The sequence below is a fragment of the Protopterus annectens genome, chromosome 11.part0 (assembly GCF_019279795.1).
Source record: "Protopterus annectens isolate FY-2018-M chromosome 11.part0, PAN1.0, whole genome shotgun sequence".
Taxonomy (NCBI): domain Eukaryota; kingdom Metazoa; phylum Chordata; order Ceratodontiformes; family Protopteridae; genus Protopterus; species Protopterus annectens.
Window position 1 is genome coordinate 549,725,888 of NC_056745.1, and position 18,683 is coordinate 549,744,570.

Sequence of the window (18,683 nt, forward strand, 5' to 3'; positions counted from 1 at the left end):
CACATATTCATAGCTTTTATTTCTGTATGTAGTACTATATAGTATTGTATGTTTCTTTCTATATGTAGTATTATATAGTATTGTGCATGTATTAATAGCTTTTTTTCTATATATAGTATTGTACACATATTGAGACACTATCACCTGTTCCATTTGGCTTACAGAACTGAAAATTTTGTAACCATGAAGTATTTGTTATTGCATTAGTATCTTTGAACTACATTTCATATGTGGTGCAGATATGTATAACCTGTATGCAAATACTGCTTAAAAAAGTTTGTTTGACTGCCATTTGATTAAGTATACAAAAGACAATGTAAAGACAGAAGATTTCCTACTAAGTACTTGTCTGCCCTGTAGTGATATATGCAATCTATTAACTGCAAAGCAGGCAGGCTGGTCACACATTAAATGTGACGTTAAAAAAAAAACACTGCATCCCTTGCTAATGGCGTCAAGGCCTTAGCCAAAAAAATAAAGATCAAGACGGTAATTCTAAACTCAGATGTCAGTTGCAAAGATGGTAGAATTTCACAAAATATGCAGATTTGTTCTTAGGAAAATATCAAAAACGTTGGATATGCCCATCATATCCTTTGCACATCAATAAGTGATGATGTCCTCAGTGTATTCACTCTTGTGATTGAGATAATATGTTATGACTGCAATGTCAGTTGTAACATATCTGTCCTTTATTTTAGTCAGTCTCTAAGCTATGTCCCTGATTTGTGCCCCCAGTAAGCAGATCACAATCACTTGCTGCTTACACCTATGAGAGATGTGTGAAGTATGCGTCCATTTTACAAACTACAGAATATCGAGATATGAGTATTTCAGTGGGGCTGCTTCAATTTAGTATGCTACTAACTGGTTTATGAACTAATTCAGGTTTACTAGACCCCTTCAATTGTTGCAATATTGTCATTCTTTAGCTGTACTTCAGTAGGAGATTTGAATAAGAACCCTGGACACTATCTGTGAATTGGGTCATATGAGTAAGGGTCGTGTGGTTTGGACATACTTTCTTAGGTTTTGGTTGGAGGGATCTTAAGAACCTCAGCAATGTCCTTAATAGGAGCATGTGTATGCTCACCTGAACTGTGCCTGCTGAGAGTTTTGCCAACAGTATTGCTAGAAACTTGCATTGCTCATAGATCTTAAGAGAAAAGCCAAAAGCAACAAGTTGTTGGCAGGTGTACCACAGTTTTTATGTTGTTTGAGGTCTTGAAAGGTAAGGTCATGCAGTACCTGTATACTGCAATGTATTCCTACTTATACTTACTGGGTTAAACAATTTCTTGACTCAGACTTTTACAAGCTGTAGATGTTACACCTTCCTGTAAAGCTAAGGTGTTGAGGTAACTTTACAGTTAAGACATTAGGTTAATTCCTTATGACAATGGAGGAATTCCTTAGCAGGTTAGAATGAGTAACAGCTACCTTCTAATGTTGAAGGAAGTAAGCTACCCTTGTCTTTCATTACGGATAATGGTACTATCTGGAGATTTAAAAAGTAAGCTGGAAATGGTTAAAACTGTGGATGTTGGTGCATGTAATTAATCTGTCTGAAGATATGCATGGGAGGGTAACCAAAGTTTAATGAGTTTAAGGTTTGGGCTGGCACATGCATGTTCTTTTTATTAATTTCTGATAGGAGTGAATGACAGGGCACTGGAAGGACTATTGACATTAAATTGAGATGAAGGAAGGGCAACTTAAAAGTCACTGGATTTAAGAATACAACAGAAATGGGATGGATGAAGTGCGGTGCAGCTGACTGCACACACAGTAGGCTGCTCTTAGAAGTACAATTGTAGTCAGAAAGACATGGACACTGAAGCACGGCAGAAAAATAAAATAAAAATTTAATATGAACAAAACAGTGACACAATAACAAAGCACTTGCACAGTCAAATATCGCTTCATCAGACCACAGCCCAATGACAAATGTCTTACAAATTTATAATAGCAAGGACCAATCAAATCAGACCAATAAAACCCGCCCATTCAATTTCATTAAAATGCATATAATAAGAATAAAAAATCATAGATATAATACACTAACAAAAACAAATTCAAATAGCACTGCAACAAAACAAGGTAAAGTGAAGAAGACAGAGACAAAGGAGGAGGGATTGTTGTGTTTGACAAACTAGACTATTTGAATAAAATGCATGAAATGCTATAAGTTAACACTGTATATGTAGTCCTGCAGAAATACCAGGTCAATGCAATCATTAACAGATTGAACTTCTATGTGTATGACATGCTTATGACAGATCAAATACATTACTCTTTGTATATATATGTCTCTGTTCAACATCCCACCATACCGGTGATATATGGTCTGCCAAAAGTACATAAAGATCCACTGAACCCTCCCCTTAGACCTATTGTATCTGGGAGAGGGTAGCTTAATGAGCCAATGTCCATATATGTTGAGAAACAACTTAGGAGTGTCCTGGACAAAGTGGAGACTGTTCTGAGGGACAGTAAGCAATTTTGGGAACATCTTTATACATGGGCTAAGCATAGAGATGAGGATGCAATCAGAAGTATGTTTTTGTCACCTTAGATGTGAATTCTTTATTCACAGTTATTCCAAATGAAGATGGTGTTGCAAATGTGAGACAGTTTCTAAGGAAAGTGGTTACTATAGTATAAAGATTAACATGATCTGTGCCCTACTAGATTTAATCCTGGAGAATAATGTTTTTCTTTATGAATCTGAATACTTACTTCAAATAGTAGGAGTAGCTATGAGCACAGCAAATACGTGTGCCAATTTAGTTCTTGCCAATTGGGAAAAAGAATCAGTCTTTAGTAGTGACATGTTTATGATGCATGTTGTGGATGACATTTTTTTATTTGGCATGGCAACGAGGTAGATCTTAATATTCTATCTGGAGAGTACCACCACCTATTTGTCCTTTTGTTTGCATTATTCTCAGGAAACCATTGATTTTCTTGATGTTACAGTTAGCAAGAATATGCTTGACAGTCTGTCTACCAAGCAATACAGAAAAAATGTAGGAAGAACGGCATATTGTACTGTTCTAGTATGCACCCTAGACATACTACTAGAAATGTAGTGAAAAATCAGGTACTTCAGTGCAAAAGATTGTACACAGAACCTGAATCACTAAAGGAAGCATTCAAAGCACTTTGCTTAGATCTTATGGATAGGGGCTATAAAATTGAGGAAATAGAGAGAACCATAGAAGAAGTCAATAAATTGGGATGCACTAAAACAAAACTCTTCTTTTCTGACCAATCCTCTATAACCACAGAGAGTGAAAAGGCTGTGGGTACTAAGGTAGTGAACAGAATGTGTCTAACTTATTCTGGAGGGGTCAGGAGAGTATGTGAGATTGTTAAGAGGAATTGGCCAATTCTGTTGATGGCTCCAAAAATAAGCAGGGTGATAGAATCTACCTCCAAATTCTGCTTCAAAAATTGTAAGAACTTGAAGCAGCGTTTGTGCTATAAGCATAATAGGTCTTATGGACAATTTATTTCACAGCATAAAGGCACATATGCATGCAGGACTTGTAAAGACTGCCCCAATATTTGGTCAACTTGCATGGTTGCACACCCAGTGACCATGAAAGCAATAGAGTTATCCTTCTATGCAGATTGCTCAACTAAAAATATAGTCTATATGGCTAGGTGTAACCTATGTGATTATTTTTACATAGGTAAGACCAATCATATGTTGAAGGAAAGGGTGTTGGAACATTTTAATGATATACGTAGCAACAAATTAACTAATACATTGGCCAAGCATGTGTCAGAGGTTGGGAGGACCACAGTTTCAAATTCTTGGTTCTACAAAAGGTTAATGATAGTCCAAGAGAAGGTAACTTGCATAATGAGACAGACTGTGTTGAACTAAAATGGATCATTGACTTTAAGGCATATGCCCCTCCAGGTCTGAATAGTGCCGTCTCTTTAAAACCTATTTTAAAGAAAAGAAGTTTGCCTCATTAAATATGTTTGTTTTTATTGGTTATATGGAGTATTTAAAGGAGATTTTAGTAACTATTGTCATTTTTACTAAGGTCTGAGGAAGCAGGCAACTGCGAAAGCGCTAACCTAAACAAATTTGTTTCTGTGTTACATTAAACTATTTTATCCTACTCTCAGCATTTTGATGCCTTGTTTTGTTTTTAAGTATTTATATTTTTCGGTTTGTCATGTCCCACTGCAATCTACTTGTTCTACTAAATCAAATTTAGGACTGTCATCGATTGACATTCCAAATAGTTTTGTATGTGACGTAACTCCAATCGTGGTATTATTTAAGGAAGAAGTTTTAAATTTGTTGGTTCATGGAAATGGGAGTTTGAAAAAAAAAGAGAAGTAATTTAGATTTTTGGGGGGAGTTAGTCAGGTGATTATCCTGTAGACATCTTTCAACAGAGTTAAAGGCTTATTGAGTAATTCTGTGAAGATGTATGAGGTTATCTGAAGTACATATTAGGGTTGAATCATCAGCGTATTGTATAAGGAAGCTTGCTCAGAGGATTTATTTAGATTGTTAGTAAATATATTGAAGAGCACAGGGCTGAGACTGGAGCTCTTGTGACATGCCATTATTGATGGGAAGGAAGGGAGAAAAGGTGGAAAGCCATTTAACAGACTGGTATCTATCTGTTAAGTAGTTGTTAAACCACAGTAGTGTGGATTATGATAGCCCTAGGGAAGATAGTTGGTACAGGAGGTTTAGTGAGACACTAGATCAAAGGCTCTAGAGAGATCAAGGAATACAGAGGAAACAAGTTTGTCTTTGTCTCTGGCCTTGTTAGTAGAATCTCTGAAGGTGAATCAGAAAGTGGTAGTGATATGGTCTAAAACCATGCTGGAAGGGGGGGGGGGGCAGGAGCTTCTCCTGAAGGATATGTTCAAGAAGTTGTTTGTGAATGTACTTCTCCAGAAGATTTGACAAAGGGAAATAATATAGCAATAGGTCTGAAGTTGGTTATATTAGATGAGTTTCCCCCTTTATGAAGGGGAATGACTAAGAATTTTTTCCATAGAAAAGGAACACGATTCCTTGATAGAGCTATTAATTAGTACAGACACAGTAGAGGCTATAGAACCGACAGCAAGCTACAGGTATCCTGCTGAGAGATTATCTGATGAAGGAGAACAGGGTTTCAGTTTAAGGAGCAGTGATTTGACGTAGGAGGTCTGGATAGGTTTTAGGGTGAAACAGGTGGAAAATCTTTAGTGAGGGCTTTAATGCTTTCTATAAAATGTGTGTTAAACTAAGCCGCTATTTCAGAGAGCGTGTTCTTTGGGGCAAGATTAGAACTTTTGGTTGTTTCAGGGTGGAGTATATTATTAATAGAAGACCAGAATTATTTGGGTCACTGATTTAGTAAGGAGTTACTGTGGTAGATTTTCTTGTCTGCATTAATCTTTTAGTTCAGTTGCATAATTCTTTAAAACAGTGTTTCCGAAACTGGGGTCCGCAGACCCCTGGGTGTCTGTACAATAAACTTAAGGGGTCCGCGAGCTCACTTGCACCGACCTGACTTTCGGGCATCATCCATGACCTGACCCTGTAAATGGAGAAACAAAAGTTGCGCTGCTCATCCACAACTTATTTAAAAAAAAAAGAAAAAAAATGCAAGAAAGAAACTTCCCTGTTTGCAGCTGAGCAGTGGCTAAGCAGCTGCTTGCCCTTAGTTTTTAGAGGAGAAGGAACAACTTCCATGTTTGCGACTAACACTGAGCAGCTGCTCACTTGCCCTGTGTTTTCTGCCAGCAGTTAGAACTTGGAAGGAAATTTAAACAACTGTTGAGCTGATGATCGATCTGCACGATCTTGTTGACAGAACTTGAAGGTTTTTTTTTTTTTTTTATCAAGACTTTAATAAGAAGCGGTGCCTGAGTGCAGCTGTCAGTTGACCAGATATTTGCAGAGTGTGCCAGATGTTTGCCTTATTTGGTCTGTTTCGCATAAAATGGGGTTTCTCTGGCAAATCATTGAGGACTGAAGAAAATAATGGCATACTTTTGAGCTTTAGATTTCATATGTTTCAGAAAATTTGTATTAATTCAAAACTTGTTGTTCTATTAACTTTCTAAGTTTATAACAACAATATTTAAAATGTATCCTTAGCTTTGGCCCTTTGTTCCACACATTATGACAAGGTTTGTCCATATTTCTTGCACCAAAGAGGTTGAGAGGTATTTTGTATGTGTATGTGTGTGTGTGTGTGTGTGTGTGTGTGTGTGTGTGTGTGTGTGTGTGTGTGTGTGTGTGTGCGTGTCAGAAGGAGGGAGGCAGGCATATAGGTGTGTGTACGTGTGTAAAAGGAAGCCAGACAGGTAGGTAGGGGTGTGTATGTGTATAAGAGGGAAGGAGGCAAGGGGAGTGTGTGCCTGTAAGAGGAAGGGAGACAGGTAGGTGTCCGTGTGTGTTTAAGAGGGAGGGAGACAGGTAGCTACCTATAGTGTTTTGTTCTGTCCTGTGGTTGTACTGCTGCAATTTTTTTTTTGTGGTTCAACAATGGTGATTCTGTGCTATCACTAGCCAGAGTATTATAAAGCAAATTCTAAATTTCATGTTTTTGATAAAGATCATTTAAGTCTCATTTTTGTATTTAGATTTTTAATGAAACTGTTTTTGTATTACTTTTGAATCTAGCTTGAGTATATTTATTTTATGTTTCATGCCTCACTGATCTATCAACATCTCCAGTACTATTGCTTCAGTTTTTATATTGAGATGTCATCATTGCACCCTGCAGTGTCTTTCACAGTTAAAAAAATGACGAGAAAATTGAAAGATGGAAGAATTTGAGGATTATCTCACATTGCATGGACTATCTGAAAGTCCAGTAAACATATATTGTTCATTGTTCCTTCATATTGCAATTGAGAATGCAATTAAAGAATTTTAACACATTTCATGTTAAGGAGGCAGGAGATATAAGATTTATGTCTTGAAAGATAAAATTAAAGCTTGATGTGTGTCAGAGAAGAAACTACCATTTGTAAAACAATATTTTTATCAGTAGAAGTCAAGGCTTTCAGAAGTCAATAGATGCTTACTTGAATGAGGAATCAGAAGTGATCAGGTCAGAGGCAGATTTTTAAATGAAGAGTTGACACTGAACAAAGCAGTTGACATGTAAAGCAAGTGACCTTTCAAGAGTAAAGCTGAAAATATAGTACAAGAGGTTGAAGTGTGAAAATAAAGACTAAATGAAAAAGATGGCAAAATGAAGCTAAAAATGGCAAAAGATAAAAAAAAAATTATAAGAATGCTGGTGATCAGGTACTTCCTAAGATGGTAAAAAACTTATCAAGCACAAACCACAACCACTGTAAGAAATGTCGCTGGCGTAAGAACACACATTTCTAAGGGATTTAACAGAGTTTATATGCTTTGTGTGGGAGTTTTAAACATTTTTCAAAATTCTGTGAAAAATATAATCAGAAGTATTTTTGTAATATATGCCTTTAATATACTGTAGGTGAAAGAACAGAACAAAATGCCAACATTAATGGATAGACTGTATGCAGTGCAAGCTGTAGACAATAATAGATAGGATTACAATCAAGTCTCTGTTCATAACCACCGTGTTATTTGTTTGAGACTTGAATGCCAAAAAATCCAGCTAAAGAGGTGACTATTGGCATCCATGTATGCACAGCTGATTATGACCAGCGGCATACTCCTAATTATTTGTATTACATGGAACATTATCTGCACCATGTACTACCAGTTACAGAAAACAAGTGTAGGAGCTTGATGTGTTTACCAAGTTTGGTGCTGTCAAAGAGACAGCACTCTGAAGTGAATGCATACATACATACATACATACATACAAATATTTCAAGCACGGGCATTAAAGCCCTTCTAGCTTGCCAGTATGCCAAAACACTTGTTCCCATAATACATGTCCAGGCTGTTCTTAAAAATGTCTGGACTAGTTCTTGCTTTAATGTAATTAGGTAGTCTGTTCCAAGCATCAGCTACTCTGTCAGAGAACCAATTAGTAATATTCTCATTCCTATAGAATCTTCTACATTGGTTATGTGACGATTCTCTAGTACTTTTTGATAATCCCAAACATTCCCAGAGGTAGTTGTCCCTAAATGCCCTATATACCTGAATAAGATCTCCTCTTTAAATATCTGTGAGACACTGTGCAAGTTCAGATATTTTAGTCTTTCATAATAACTTAGATTTTTATATCCATGGATGCCCTTAGTATATATCCACTGTACTCTTTCCAGTTTATTCATGCTTGTTTTCCTATAGGGTTTCCATATTGTTATTCCATACTCAAGTTTGGTTTTAATGTAACTAACAAACAATGACTTCATTATGTTTGATTTCCTAGACTTTATAAATCTTTTTATACAACCTATAGTTCTATTACTATCATTAGCCAATTAGTTGATATGATTAGAAAAACGCATAGTTGAATCTACCCATATACCCAGGTCCTTAAATGAGTCTACAGTTTCAATCACTGTGTGCTGTATTAAATGTTCACCTTTCAGTTTATGTCTCCCAAATCTCATATGCTTAGTTTTTGATGTATTTATCAACATATTATTCTCCTGTGCCCAAATGGTCAATTTAGTCAAATTATTTTGCAGACATGCCTTATCTGTAACACTTGTAATCAGTTTACCCAATTTCAGGTCATCAGCATATAGACTGTAGAACACCTCAGATGAAAGAGAAAGATCTGAAAGATATAATCTAAACAGGTAAGGGCCTAGTACAGAGCCCTGTGGGGCACCTTGACTGCTGCCAAGGATTTCAACTGTCCAGTTGGTGTGTGATATTTGCCATGTCCTATTTCTAAGCCATGCAGCTGTCCATATTATCAACAGTACGTCAATACCTAGTTGTACTAATTTATTGATCAGTGTTTTGTGCATGAATCAGTCAAATTATGAAGTTAAATCTATATAAATCACATCACAGCACAAATTTTCATTCATAGCTGTTATTATATTGTTATAGAACATCATGTTACAGGTGGTAATAGATCTATTTTCAACATATGCATGCCGATATATGGTTTCAAGTGCCAACCTATACAGTTCTGACAATAACTTATTTAATATTACCTTCTTCATTATTTTTCCACAACGTGAAAGTAGACTTAAGGGTCTGTATGATTCTGGGTTTGTCCTACTCCCCTTTCCCTTAAAGACAGGTTTAATAAGCGCTAGTCTCCAGTCTTGAGGAATCCGCCCATATTTATGTGACCTAGTGAATAATAGACGTAATGGCAGTGTAAGTTCTTGTTTAAGTGTTCTCAGGTCATTGTTACTTATTCCGTCTTCTCCCTGCGCTTTGTTTGGATCCAGTTTGCACAGTTCTTTTTCAATATAATCTAATTTGATTCCAGTATCTGGGGTTACCTGGATGTCACTAGGACAACTTACCACCCCTTTTGTGGAGCCAAACTGCTTTGCATAAGATTTTGTAAATATATCTATAATCTGTTGTGTCTAAAAATAAATTTTAGAATCTGCACACAGTTTATCAATTTGTATATCTTTACTCCTTCCACATCTTATGTATCTATAAAAAGGTTTCCTATTATGCTCAATATCTTTATATAAATTTTCTTAAAATTTTTCTTCATCTTGTCTAACACTATGCTTAATCTGTCTGTCCAGCTCGTTTATTTCAGTTTTCAAAGTTGTAGTTCGAACTCTCTTCCATTTCTTATATTTTTTGTTTCTCACCTTAGTCAGGTATCTTGTTCTTATGGAGATATTCCCCCCTGATGTTGCATGTCTAGATCTTGATGTTAAACATTTTTTGACTTTTTGCACTCAAACAATTTCTCTTTCAAAACTTTCCACATTCCATCTGCAGTTTTTCCACTGAACACCTCACTCCAGTTAGTTTTATATAGTAACTATTTTGCTTCCCTATAATCTGTAAATAACCTTCTGTGCATTGGCTTAGATTTCAGTTTGACAGAATTTTCTGGCAACAAATTAACCTTTATGACCCCATGATCACTGCACATCAATGGTGGTAAAACTTGACTTGAAGTTACAGTAATTTCTTTGGGAACACAAACAATATCTAGTATATTCCATCCCCTGGTAGTTTTTTTTACAGTCTGAAGCATTTGTTGTTCCTGAAGTATTCCTCTGAAGAATGAAGCGCTTAAATCGCTGTTAGACGCATCATTCTGCCTCACATTTTGTTTATAAGTGAAGTTCTAACAGCTCTTAAAAGCTGTTTTACCTTCTGCCACTGAAGAAAAGTTGATGATTAAAGACGTGGGTGTTATGTTTAAACCTGATGCATTGGCGGAATCCACATTTATGGTGTTGAATTTGTCTAATAAAGTATACAAGTCTCCATGCACTCTTTCAGCTACTTCAATGTATTCAGCGCATACACTGAAATCTTTGAGATACATTTTGCTTGATTGTCAGTACAAAGTTAAGGAACAGATTAATGTCCAGACTAGTGTCCTTGGATAAGTAGTCAAACATTTTCCGCCACAATGCTTGTGAGGTGTTTGGTATAATTAAAATAAATGCTGTACAGTTTCAGAGTAGTTTACCTAGCTAGTTCAGTCTGCAGTCACAGAGATACCTCACATATTCATGCAACTCCTTAAAATATCCTTCTTGACCAGAGTCTGCTATTATAATAAATGCTAATGTGTACAGTGTTTGGGCAAAAACAGATGTTAAAAATAATAATGCCAATGTTAGAGAAAGATGCAGTAGAGCTTTTGTGATTAGTACTTCAATGAAAATCACTGTAAGTTCAGAAGCATAATTTGCAAAGTACTGAAATGGCAGGGCAAAGAGGTTGGCCTATCCTGCCACAAGTTCTTAGATGGCACAATTGGCACTGTAGAAGAGGTGCCAATCTGTCCTGGAAAGCAGTCCCTGCAGTCGCTGAAGCTGGTAAATGGCAGTGAGTCAGTGATGTAATTGCTGTTAAGGGATACAAAAGAACAGAGGGGGGAGGAGGGGGGCATGGGCAGCAGGTTCTAGGGACTAACTCCTCTTCCCTAAATAATATTTTACACAGAAAGTTGTAGACATAATGAATGGACTACCAGAATGTGTGGTGAAAAAGGAGTCTGTAAAGTCATTAAAGAGGAAATGAGACCAGTGGAAGAAGGGTAAGGAGGAAAGTAGAGCTGCAGGAGAGGTAGAATAAGAAATGCACTTAAAATGACAGATGAGATGGACTTAGTGTTACCTTCTGCTGTTAAGCAAGTATAATATAATGTAATGCAATGTGAAGCTGAGATTACAGTATTCAGCATGCATGGAGGGGACTTTATGGTGATCAGTAATGACTTTATGATGGTACAGCAACAGTGCACCTGGTCAAAAATGAAGCAAACATAGTACTAGAATTTATGGTGAGAACATCAGCAACAGGAAAACATATCTTCTTTCTACTGCGGAGAACAATGATCAGTCCCCATCTGGAGTCGAATCATGTTGACCTATCAACACCTTCCTCTGCAATATCAAAAACTCCAAAAAAAAATGGGAGAAAACCTTTTTTGGTTCCCATCCCCTGCACCCTTTATGTGGATAGACACCTTCCACACCCCAAACTTAAATATACCTGCTCTGAGGTCATAGAACAGTGGACAAAAGGGAATTTTCCACTGTCAATGAAAATGCTTTTGGTGAAACATTTTCACTGATACAGCAGCGCAGAAACTGCCTTCAATCTACAGACGGGCCCCTGTGGAGCAGCAGCTATGGGAAATGAACAGCTTTGCAGCAATAACTTCACTGAGAGCCAGCGTTTAGGCAACACATACCATTACAAGGATTACATCATAAATCAGAGTAATAAAAGCTGAGGGCTGTTCCTCAGCATTTCCTACCAGTGACAAGGATGAGCCACTTTAAAACATAGAATCTTACAGAAGAACATTGTACAGCAATATGCTAATCTTCAGTACGAATTCCAGTGTTAAAAGGCATTAATGTTAGAAGGGGTATGATTCAGGGCAAACAAAACACGCTAAAGATTATCTTCATGTAAATGATGATATATCCCTACTAGTGGAAGTAGAAACATTTAAAGCAGTCCCAAAACTTTAAGAAATCAATACAGTGGTCAGGAGTAAAGAAAAATAAGGCTGTAAAATTTATAAATAAAGCTGCAGGCTCATATTGGCAAATTTATGTAGGCTAAGATCCTTCTCTTTCATTGATGTATGTGGAATAATATAACATATGTAATTCAGAGGAAATTGTTTGTCATCTGTGTATTAATATCATCTTTACTTTTCACAAATTATTAAGGTACCTTATTTTTAGGTGGATTACAGTTTCTCTGTATTTTTTTCTTTTTTTGTAAATATTCCTTTGTGACAACTCTGTTAAGAATGATGTCATGCTTTATGTGGTGTTACTGTGTAGGAGGGTCTTCCTTTACAAAAAAAAAGTACTGTTAGAAAAGATAATTATTTTTCAGTTCCTGTACTTTGCAATTAACTTGTGAGGTCACAAACAGTAATGTAGAGGAGGAGTTTGCTACATCTTAACTGCTAGTGATATTTTAATCAGCTAATTAATAGTTCTGACAACTGTAATGGATTCATTAAAATACGTTCACAGGCTTGCTGAAAATTGCTGTATACATACAACTCACGTAAGATATGAAAATAATTATATTAAAAATGTCATATATAGTATAAACTGCACTCAGGCATATTCCATGCACCAAGCTTCATACACACATCTTATTTTACGAAGGCTGAATTTCTAAGTGTCATATAATGCCATGCTTATTTCTCTTTAAAGAAAACCATTACCCTTTTTTGCAATATGTTGTTTTAGATGAACAGGAGAGCAGTGGAGCAGTTATTTATACAGTTGAACTGAAACGTTTTGGAGGACCTTTGGGGATCACAATTTCAGGCACTGAGGAACCATTTGACCCAATAGTTATCTCAAGTCTTAGCAAAGGAGGTTTGGCAGAAAGGTAAGCGTCAAACATTTAGTAACAGACATGTATTAAAGAGGGAATTAGAATGTACTCACTTCAGTGTACATAAAATGTAATCTCATTACATGATGATATGCAGCTGTTCAAAGTCAGTACACTTGCTTATTTATGGTTTAATAACTAAATGGTCTCTCCCTGCACCAGTCACCTGTTTTCACAGGAAAGTTTGAAAGTTCACATCTACAGATAGTGACAGTGGTGATGTTCTGCATTTTGACAGCCTGAATCCTCAGTAGCCTTCTAGTTCCCTGGTTGGTATTTGAAGAAACTAAGTGGTCTGTCATGGGTTTGCTGTTAAATTACATCCGAAGAAAACATTGGGTCTTAACTAGAGTATTTTGGGGGGAAAAAACAGTTGTATAGTTTGGTAGCACTGATTAGAGTAATCCTTTCAAGAAGTCTGCAGCTACTTGTCTGAGTGTGATGGATACTTCTGCACATGGGCTATAAACGTATTTAATCATAAAAGCAAGAGCATAATAAAAATGTCAGCATAATTATAACATCTTACATTGACATTTTGCAGTAAAGCTTGCCAAGGAAAGTTGTAATTTGAAGATAATGTTATTTTTAAAGAGCTTTTGAAGTTGCTGCCAGCATGGAGACTATAGATAGTGACAGTCAGTATCCGCAAAGTGTAAGGTGTGTGCAGTACCAGTGTGTACCAAGTTAAGGTATTATAAGTTTTGAATAATAATTTGGGCAGCACAGTGGTGCAGCAGTTAGCATTGCCATCGCACAGCAAGAGGTTCTCCGGGTGGATTCTCATTTGGGGTGCCATCTGTGTGGAGTCTGCGTGTTTTCCTTGCATTTGAGTGGATTTCCTCTGGGTGCTCCGGTTCCCTGCCACCTTCCAAAAACATGCATCTGGAGCATTTCTCCCTGGGCCTCTGCTGAAAATGTGCTTTGTCCTAGTCACACTTTCCCGATAAACAATTGTTAAATAAATAAATAAAAGACAGTTAGGAAGCGCCGCCATTGTTCCAACAGTAACAACTATAGTCTTCTTAAACTCAGTTTTATAGAAGTAAAGCAAAGTGAGGCATATCCAGACAGCATGTCAAAGTTTGTTACACTGAGTCATTAAAAATAAGGGCTTTCCAACAAAAATACTGAGCGCTTCAATGGAAAATGTGGATTTCCAGTGTTTACACTAAAAAATGAAAAAAAAAGATAAGCAAGTGAGTACAGCCTCCCTCTTATGAGATAACAAGCAACATCATATGGAAAGAAACACAGGGGTTGCTGCAGCCATTATGTCAGAAGAACACTTTCAATCTGCATGTCTGTATAGACAGACACAGGCGGATTCAGTTAAGCTGAAGGATTGTACTAGGAATAAGTTGTCAGTGTTGAGCCGTATCATGGTTACAGTATACTGTGTCGAATAGAGAGAGCAGCTGCCATTGTGTGTGTTAAAATAAGGTGCAGCCCTGTGTTGAAGTAATTACAGAAGCTCATACTGTGCTGGAATAAAATCAAGCTACAATGTAACAAAAGAGCCCATGCCAGAGACAAAAGTCCTAGGACAGCATACCAACATTTTTAGAGAGCAGATGGCCACTTTGTGTGATATTAAAGCTGCAATATGAGTGAACCTTGATATTCCCCTAAAGTGTTACAGGCACTATCCATCATTATTTTCCATCAAAGTGATCGGAAAATAAGTTAGACAAGTTGCAGAAAACTTGTGTAATTATACCAATGAAGTATAGTAAGTGAGCTGTGCCTGTAATACTGGTGATAAAAAGGGGACAAGTTTGTTTCCATAGAGATTGCGAACTAATGGTCAGTAGCAACCTTTGCTTTGGATAGAGAAGGTAATAGCCACAGTGAATGAAGGAATGGTCTTTTTATCACCTGACATGGCCTTAAGTAAATTTCTAAATAGCTGAATTTTTTTTCCTGTCAAGTTATTCATTTGAAAGGTCTGTACCAAGAGCTGTGAAATGAGTCATTGGAAAACAATCTCTCAGGATATGCCTTTAAAAATGGAACTTTACTCTGTTCTAAGATACAAGAACTTTTTTAAAAAATAGACAGAATGGATAACAAACTTGACAGCTTTAAGTAAAAATGTACCAAACAGATGGAACAGATGCACAAGATTTTAAAACAACAGAAAACTCAGATATCTGGAATGGAAGATGCCCTTAATGACATAGAAGGCAGAGTACCCAAAGATGAAAATGACATTGAATTTTTACTGTGACAGAATACCTTATTAGTAAACAAAATTGATGACTTGGAAAACAGATCCAGGGGAAATAGTATTCATATTTCTGGACTACCTGAAAAAAACAGAAGGAGAAAATATGGTCAACCTTCTTACTGCCTGGCTTCCTAAGACTCTGAATTTATCTAAAGCTAAATTGTATGGTATAGCAAAAGCACACAGTCTCTAGTTTTTACTTCATCAAAAACTAACTCTTCACCAAGATAAGTTATTGTTAAGTTCTTCTCATCTCAAGACAAGGAGCTAATACTTAAAACAGCCTGGTCTAAATCTCCCATTAAAGAAAACAAACTTATGGACTGCAGATCCAAACGAACAAAGGAGGAAAATCCAAACGCGAATGTGGGCGATAAATACTCCAAACCCAAATGGTAATTCCACACAAAAAATCGCAAATAAGCCAAAATAAAACAACTTTATTTACTATACATAGAGTTAAGCGCTTTTCGTCCCACTATATTGTGGGACGTCTTCAGACAAACAAGAACAAGATGCTAAAAGCATTTAAATAACTGATTTGGCACCAAAAATGTAAGCGCCGTAACCCAGCAACAGTAAACAATGATCGAACCTTTCTAAACTGTGATAGTGTTCTAAAACTAGAGCAATGTACTAAAACTACTAAAAATTAAAAATTAAGGATACATGCGTACCAAAACTGATAACCAACCACAAAAAAGTAATAATAGTTATGATTTAAGAAAAATATATTAAAATGTATCTGTATACGAGTAACTATAGATGAAGCCAATATAGCTGTGTTATCCTAATACAAGCACGCAAAAATATATGGCTACAAACAAACAGTAAAACACATCAAAGCATGAAATCTTAATAATTAATTACATGAAATGAACTGGATATAAATAAAGGCTAGCAAATATTATTACTAGTAAAACCACTGTATAACTTAATCAAATTTAAAATTAATAAATAGAGAATATAAGAAGAGGGGAAAAGAATTAATAAGTACAAATATGTGGGTAAACAAACCCGTAAATATGACAACTTTGTTACATTCATAGTAATTAATTTGTGAACTAATATATATATATATGCTAACTTAATGCTGGAAGCCATACATATTTTATCATAAAGAATTGTACAAGTGATATCTAAATTAATCTCATCTACGCCATCTCATGATGGCCCAGATCAAGTATTACTTGAAGTCCTGGAATTATACTGGCAACTTTGTTGCAATGCCAGGGTTTCACCAGGATTAAATGAGATTTGTTCTCTTTACCCCATTCTTAAGTTAAGAAGTCTGCGTAGATGAGATTAATTTAGATATCACTTGTACAATTCTTTATGATAAAATATGTATGGCTTCCAGCATTAAGTTAGCATATATATATTAGTTCACAAATTAATTACTATGAATGTAACAAAGTTGTCATATTTATGGGTTTGTTTACCCACATATTTGTACTTATTAATTCTTTTCCCCTCTTCTTATAGTCTCTATTTATTAATTTTAAATTTGATTAAGTTATACAGTGGTTTTACTAGTAATAATATTTGCTAGCCTTTATTTATATCCAGTTAATTTCATGTAATTAATCATTAAGATTTCACGCTTTGATGTGTTTTACTGTTTGTTTGTAACCATATATTTTTGCGTGCTCGTATTAGGATAACACAGCTATATTGGCTTCAACTATAGTTACTCGTATACAGATACATTTTAACATATTTTTCTTGAATCATAACTATTATTACTTTTTTGTGGTTGGTTATCAGGTTTGGTACACATGTATCCTTAATTTTTAATTTTTAGTAGTTTTAGTACATTGATTTAGTTTTAGAACACTATCACAGTTTAGAAAGGTTTGATCATTGTTTACTATTGCTGGGTTATGGCGCTTACATTTTTGGCGCCAAATCAGTTATTTAAATGCTTTTAGCATCTTGTTCTTGTTTGTCTGAAGAAGTCCCACAATATAGTGGGACAAAAAGCGCTTAACTCTATTTATAGTAAATAAAGTTGTTTTATTTTGGCTTATTTGCGATTTTTCGTGTAGAATTACCATTTGGGTTTGGAGTATTTATCACCCACATTTGCGTTTGGATTTTCCTCCTTTGTTCATTTGGATCAGCAGTCAGCAAGTTTGTATTCTCCAGTTTGTCATTTCATTTGTTTGCAATAAATCTCCCATTAAACTGGAAGACAAACCAATACCAACCTGCTCCCTGGGATTGTGGTTATTGGCTAAGGCTTTTGCCACCCCCATAATGTCTTCTTTAGGTAATATCACAATAACAAAATTACTGACATAAAAATACCTTCTAAAAACAACCTCAAGGTTATGCTGCTAAACGCTAGGAGTCTAAACCAGAAACTGCACTCACTGGAAGTAGTCCTCACCTTGGGCAATGCTGACATTTGTGCAGTCACTGAGACCTGGTTTAAGGCTGTGGAGAGCACCCCAGCTATTACAGGTTACATTTCCTCCACATATTCATACCACAAACTGAAGGTGTGAGAAGTAAAGGAGGTGGTGTATCAATATTCACTAAAGATAACTACACCTCTAGATTGGTTAAACAGCATGCTTCCCTAAAATTACTTCAGGTGTAGTTGACTGTTGGTAAGACCCCTCTTCAGGCCATTGCCAGCTGTAAGACCCCTCCATGAATCAGGACTTCCACTCAGCCTACTTGGATCTACTTGAGTCAATCAAGATATAACCAAACACCCTGGTTTTGGGTGACTTTAATTACCCTCCATTGGCTGGGTAAGTTATATGCATAATAACTCACTTGCCGAAAGTTCTGGACTTCATTAACTCCAATGCCCTGGACCAGTTGGTTGACACACCCACAAGGGGCTTAAACATCCTGGATCTAGTGCTCACCAGCGTGGGGGACCAATGCACCACCTCCAGTGTGTGGGCATCCCTGGTGAGATCTGATAAAAAATCAGTCTCGCTAGAAGTAGCTATAACACAACCCCCCCCCCCCCATTAGCAACAACTAGACTAAAAAACTTCTCCAAGGCCAACTACAACCTCTTACATGAAGGCATAAATAGCTTCATAGCCCCTCCCCACACTGATGGAACAGATACCTATGCTGAATTATATACCAATGCTTTATACAAGCACCTGTATGATTGTATTGACTCTGCTGTATGTGATAGAACCAAAGCAAGATCTTCAAGGAAAAACAAACCTGCCAGGTGGACAACTACCATTAGTAGGCTGTACAGTAAGAGAAAGAAGTTGCTGTCTAAGAGTAGGAAGGAATGGCCTCAAAACTGGAAACACACCCTCCTCAACTTAAACAAGCAAATAAGACTCCTAGTGAAGTCCTCCAAAGTTAACTACGAATCCAGATTAGCTTCCCTATATAAGGATAACCATAAGGCGTTCTTTAGTTACATCTGCAACCTTAAAGATAAGGCCCAGATTTGTGCTGAACTCATAGTTAATGGTGCTGCATATA

At 36.4% G+C, this 18,683-nt stretch overlaps 1 protein-coding gene across 1 annotated transcript in view; it reads left to right on the top strand.

The window, feature by feature from the left end:
• GRIP1 (glutamate receptor interacting protein 1) overlaps positions 1-18,683 on the top strand; it is a 2,220,015-nt gene that overhangs the window by 1,712,959 nt on the left and 488,373 nt on the right. The window contains exon 16 of the mRNA XM_044088060.1: positions 12,832-12,976. Within this exon, the coding sequence (XP_043943995.1) occupies positions 12,832-12,976 (145 nt within the window). The remainder of the gene's footprint in view (positions 1-12,831; positions 12,977-18,683) is intronic.